The 6,000-nt window shown below is 49.6% G+C and overlaps 1 protein-coding gene across 2 annotated transcripts in view; it reads left to right on the forward strand.

Moving 5' to 3' along the window:
* Positions 1-6,000, forward strand: part of HDAC4 (histone deacetylase 4) — a 256,523-nt gene that overhangs the window by 45,461 nt on the left and 205,062 nt on the right. For both annotated transcript variants that reach the window (XM_077659443.1, XM_077659445.1), the window contains exon 2: positions 568-686. In XM_077659443.1, coding sequence (XP_077515569.1) covers positions 668-686 — 19 coding nt within the window. In that variant the 5' untranslated portion in view covers positions 568-667. The remainder of the gene's footprint in view (positions 1-567; positions 687-6,000) is intronic.

Here is a 6,000-nt window from a genome sequence, read left to right on the forward strand (position 1 = left end):
TCGCATTTTGTTTGTTTTCACGACATTGATTGGTTCTGCAAGGGTTGTAGCCACTGTAATACTTTGTTGGGCTGTCTGCGCGCTGCGCTTCCTCGAGACCGTGCTGGCCGAGTTCTGGTTGAGGGACTCTGTGCATTTGGGCGCTCTGCCTAATGCGAGGCGCGCCTCCGACTGCGCTCGTGTTTGGTCCCGTGCAGGGGTTTCTTGGCACTTCGCTGAGCTCTTCTCTATTCGATTTTTTTGTTTCTCTTGCTGCGATTATTGTTCCCGGCAACAAATCAAGCTCGCTGCAGCTCGGTGTGTCCATGTCGCCTTGAGGCCTTAAGGGAGGCTTGTGTAGGCCTCGGGAGCAAAGCCTTGTAGTTAGCCTAAGTACTTATGTCAGCGGCTTAGTTCTGCCGGTTACCTTTCCTCTGGATGCTGTCATGCTACGTAGAAGTGCAGGGTCGCCGTGTCATGGCGTCTCCTAAATGTCCGTGCTTGCTTCCAGGTCTGCTGTGAGCGTTAAATATCCGAGGAAGTGTATGTCGTTGACCTGTCCCAACCTCTCTCTCTGTCTCTCCGCAGCGGCATATTGCGGTCCCGATGAGTGCAGTGCAGCGTGGTGCATAGTCGTGGCGCGGCCGCAGCATCTGCCCCCGGGCGGAGCCGGCGGCAACGCGTGGCCATGGCGGAACCCACCAAAGGTGAGCAGGAAAGGGTGCACAGCTCTCTTCCACAGCTCATCGACATCCCAGTCGAGCCATGCACGAAGGCGGCTGGACCTGGCAAACTTGATGTGCGGTTGCGACGACGCCCTCTCAATGCTGTTATTTCTCTTCTTCAATCTTCACCGCGCTAGGAAAACGTGCGGAAAGTATGAAACGCTGAGAAAGCGCTTGTCTTTCACGTTTAAATATTTCGTGCTGTGGCTGCATGCCGAGCGTTCAAATGGCAGCGTTTGTTGCTGTCTGTTAGACAGCGAGCCATCAGTCAAGGCAACGGGAAGACGGGCCAGTGAAGGACAGCGGACTTGTCCTTTCTTCCTACTCCGCCAGGAAAATGATTTAATAAAGCTCTCTCTGCCAGTACCGCGCAGGTCCAACCTCGTGTAAGATAAACGCATTATCAGACATCGAAAACCTCTTTAAGCAGGCGACCATAGCTGGTTGTCGGCCGTAACACATCTACTTGACAAGTTTTCCACGATGGTTGGAAAGTAGCACCTGTGGTGCCGTTAGCACCACAACTTGGTAACTTGAAAATAACTTCAAACGGTGCACTCGCGGACTGTGTGTCAGAAAGTCAAACAGAAGTGCACACACAACAAAGGTGAACAATGGAGGCAGAACCGGTGTAGCCTGAAAGTGCTTAAGACTACAGCGCAGTAGAAACACGAACAAGACAAGAGAAAGTCCGCAAACACAGGCGGCCGGATTCGGAGATATACAGGGTGTCCCAGCTAACTTTAGCCAGGGTTTTAAAATATGCTGTGGCACTCTAAGACGACGCGACCAAATGCATGCTGCTGGCTGTTGTATGGAGCAAGTCGCACTATTTTTGCATTTTGCTTAATTCCATCATTAGTTAACGTTAATTAAGCAAAGAGAAGAAAAAATTGTCAGGGCGGTTACCACTGGCTAACGCGATATTCAGTGGCTGTTAAGGTATTAAGGTGTCACGTGACACGAAATAGGTCAGGGAGGCACATGATTCTCTTGCAGAAGCGGAATGAAGATTTCTACTTGTAGTACGCCGTAGAAAAGAATTGAAAAACCCTCCTCGCCTCGGCAGACGTATGGCCGCGCCAAATGATCCGCGCAGCCACGGTGCTCGAGGGGGTCACACGAGCTATCTCGAGCCCCCGTCCTAAGCACGTGCCGTACACTGGATGTTTGAGCGATTCGAGGCGCTTGCTTTCGTCACCGGCGCACATTGGCGCATCGCGCGCGCCGTATAGTCCTGCCCTTTCGTTTCCGCTGGAGTATACGGGCACGTGACAGGCGGGCGTCGAAGCTGGAAGGGCATCCCTCAAGGTTTTCCGCGATCTGGGGTCGCGCTACGCCTTATCCGGCCAGCGGATCGTGGCCCGCGAGCGCCTGATAAGGGGCAGCCCCCCGCCGGCGCGGCGCCGCTGTGCACTCGACGAGGGTTCCCCTTACTGCTGAAGGAAAAAGAAAAGAAGCAGAGAAATGCCCTATCTGCTGTACGCTGTGCGTTACGGGAATCGGTTCGTGCTATTTCCAGACCCGCGCTTATGCGGGTGTGTGTGTGTGTGAGGGGGATCTGGGGGAACACTTTAGCGCGTATAATCTGAGCAGCCGCATGTGTGTGTGCATGAGTGCGCCTTTGATGCCGCGTGACGCGATAGCGGCAGTGTCCTGTCTTGCGTGGTTGAGGGGAATCGAGCAAGGGGGGCGATTGTGGTCCCTGTTGCGCGAGCTTTTCCGTCGGCCACTCGAGAGCCATCCATCACAGCCCCCTCCCCTGAGGAGATCGCTTTTGCCGGCGCAGGCGAAAACAAGCCGACTTATCTGCATAAACAGTGAATCGGCACAAAACTTGACATTGGCAGTGACCCGCTTGCGCAGGTCGGGTTCCGTCGTGTTTGCGCATCGCTCTTCATCGGCCGATATTTGCGATGCATGCGCTTGCTTTCCAATGCGCGTCGTGGCTGATATATATATATATATATATATATATATATATATATATATATATATATATATATATATATATATATATATATATATATATATATATATATATATATATATATATATATATATATATAAAGGGAGCCAACAGTCACCGAAACCAAGGTGCATAGGGGAACGTTAATTTTTTTTATTTAATGTGTTATGCTTATCAGTGGGATAATAATACTTAGATTAATAAATCGCTTAAAGAAAATTACTTATAAAGCAGCAGAAAAAACAACCATGCCACCGGTGGGATCCGAGCCCACGACCTCCGAATATCGCGTCCGGTGCTCTTACCAACTGAGCTACGGCGACGGCCGTCCAATATGCTGCTCTCGTGGGTATTTATGTTTACTGGGTGTAAGCGAGCCTTGAGAGTGTACACCAGCGCCACCCTATATATATATATATATATATATATATATATATATATATATATATATATATATATATATATATATATATATATATATATATATATATATATATATATTGAGAATGAGTGCTTGTCCCCGTTGGCTGTGTGTATGTATGTGCTCTGTGTTCTGAACTATGACTAGTATTAATGGGGGGGGGGGGGGGGATTTATGAGCACTGCTTGTCACATTGGAGGAAATGTGGAACTCCAGTCACAGACTACCGTGCAGCACGAGCGCTCGTTAGTGCGTGCGTGTCTTTCAGGTAGCACTGAACATTAAAGTATTGTTATAAGATTGTTATTCAATTTGCTGCAACGTTATTTGTTACATTAGAACGTTATTTCGATGTTAAAAATTAACAAGTAACGTTGTATGTTGTGTCATAAATATTAATTCAAAGTGTTGTGGGTATTATAATGTCGAAAATTAACGGAATATTCCATACGTTTTATTGTTAACATTAGTTTAATAATGTTAACGACAGTAGTCTTCAATAATGTTTCAGTCATTACTGTAGAACAACATTAAAATATATTTCAAGTATTGTGGTTGCATATGTTGACGGCGAGTGCTTGTGTTCATTGTGGTGTACTGTAGAACTCTAGAGTACGTCGCCCTTATTGGTCCTTGCAAAGCGTTGTATGACCATCTGCGGAAAAGCGAGCGCCCTCTGTCCAGCTGAGGTTGTTGGGGACACGCGGGTGCGAGAGATGGCGCTGCAAGTAAACCGCTTCAGCCGAGTGGTACCGCAGACGTTAGGCGAAGGCAGACGCGCAGGACAGGCGGCAGGCGTTCGCCTTTTCTTTTAGCCATGAAGGAGGAAACAGAAGACGCGAAGGAACGGCAACCACAGAGCAGACGCCTCGCGATCAGAACTGTTGACCTCGGTGCGCACGCGAAAGGTACGTCCCCTGGTCGTTTGGCGCCACACACAAGAGCCAGACGGACGGTCGCGTCGAATCCGTTACGGTTATTCTGGTTGTGCCCGCGCGCTTCGTGACGCAACCCGGGGCGTTGCAAAACGGCGCCGCGGGACTCCGTGGCCTTGTCCCGCGTGCGTTCGTTTCTGCTAGGAGCGGGGAAAAAAAAAAAGAAGTACGGGTGACAGCGCGCGTCCTCGCCGCGTTTAGAAATGGTCCGTCTTCCCCTTCGTGGCTGGATTGCTGCTGTGGGGCGCAAGACACGGGTCCGCTGGGTGCGACGACGCCGTAAGGGCAGCGTGCTTGAGGGCGTCTCGTCTGCGACGCGCCGGCTGTTTGGGCCGAATGCGAGTCTATTTTTTGCGATATGCCGCGCGAGTGTGCGAAAAGTGGAGGCACGACGGGCGCCCGCAAACACGCCCAGCGTGAGAAAAAATCTCGCGATGACAGTCTCGCCGCTGAGAGGCCGCCTCCGCCGGTATAAAAATGGTCTATAGACACACTGTAGACTTCTTATAGACTATGTTGCCTTCCTGCAGATATTTCTTTTTGTCTATTCATAGTCTACAGACTGTCTATAGATAAAAGTTTACTAAAAGTGTATGGCCATAAATCTATAGATTGTCTATATAGACCGTCTTTAGGATTTGTATTGCCTATAGACTGTTCTTTAGGGCTTGTGTAAAGAGAGTCGGTATACTTTATAGACAGAAGTCTATGGACAGTCTGTATACTGTCTAAAAAATTTGTAAGGGCGGACCAAGTGCGCGTGGTTGCCGTGCTAGTGCCAGCCGATTCCGCGACCGACAGAGGGACGCTATCTCGAAATCAATTTTGTGCCTTATTACACTATCGTGCTATATGAAATGAACGAGGAGCCCCAGTCCGCTGACGAGCATCTCACAGGCAAGAGTGCTTGGCTTCTTCTTCCCTACGAAGACCGGACGAAAACTAGCACTGCTGTCGAAACGTCTGTATACAAGCGGACCGAGGGTTACCTGTCAGCCCTTGTTCATTTTGTGCTGACAACAGTGCTATCTTTCTTGTACTTTATCTACAGAACATACCGCAGTGTGTCACGGGTAGGAGGATGATTGTTCTTGTTGGGCAGAGGAAGAGAAGGGAGGGAGGGCACGGAGACACATGAGCCCACTAGCAGTCGCTGTCTGCTCTTGAACGAACGTCGAATTATATAAGTAAATCGCGTGGCAAGCTAGTTCTTGAGCAGTTACAGTCTTCGCCGAATGTTTAAAGCGCGAGGGGTTTGCTGCTAAGGCGTGCTGTTCAGCTCTTGCAGCAGGCGTGGTATATAGTTAGTCCCTCGGTTCCGGAAGGGTGAGGGCACGACGGTTTTTCTGACCTTCAAGGGATCCGTAGCGCTGGCGGTGCATAGACAAAGTCGCATGGCCCAGAAGCCAATCCCTATACATACCAGCGACCAGAAGAACGCGTCTAAACGCGTCTATTCTATGCTCCTGGGACGCTCATTTTCTATGTACTATATCCGGCTCAATATGAGCTGCAACAGGAGGAGCTCAGCTCTCGGAGCAGTTCGAGCGCAGTGCAGGTAGCCGCGCCGCTGCAAAGAAGAAAGTTCATACAAAGAACACAATGCTCGCGGAAGTCGAATGTTCTGTGTGAAGGCGTACTTATTTATTAAAAAGCGGAGACCCCCTTTGATTCAGTTCGGACACGCTGAAAGCCCTACTGAGCGCGGTAGTAGAGAGTCCGTGAGCGATCGTCCTGTTATATTACACCGCTTGCGCGCCCCTGATAAGTCTTCACACACTGGTGGCTCACTGCGGCTGGCTCGTCTACAGTCAAAGATGCGACCGTAACGACCACGCAATTTAATCAAGTATTTGTTCACTGCGCTTACTATCAAACGCGTGAAATGCTGAAGATCGATTCATCTGCGCATGTTGTGGTTACGTTGTTTCATATTGTGCGGGTCTAAAAGAAAGTAATTCCACAAACAGC

This window comes from Amblyomma americanum, chromosome 3 (assembly GCF_052857255.1).
Source record: "Amblyomma americanum isolate KBUSLIRL-KWMA chromosome 3, ASM5285725v1, whole genome shotgun sequence".
Classification (NCBI taxonomy): domain Eukaryota; kingdom Metazoa; phylum Arthropoda; class Arachnida; order Ixodida; family Ixodidae; genus Amblyomma; species Amblyomma americanum.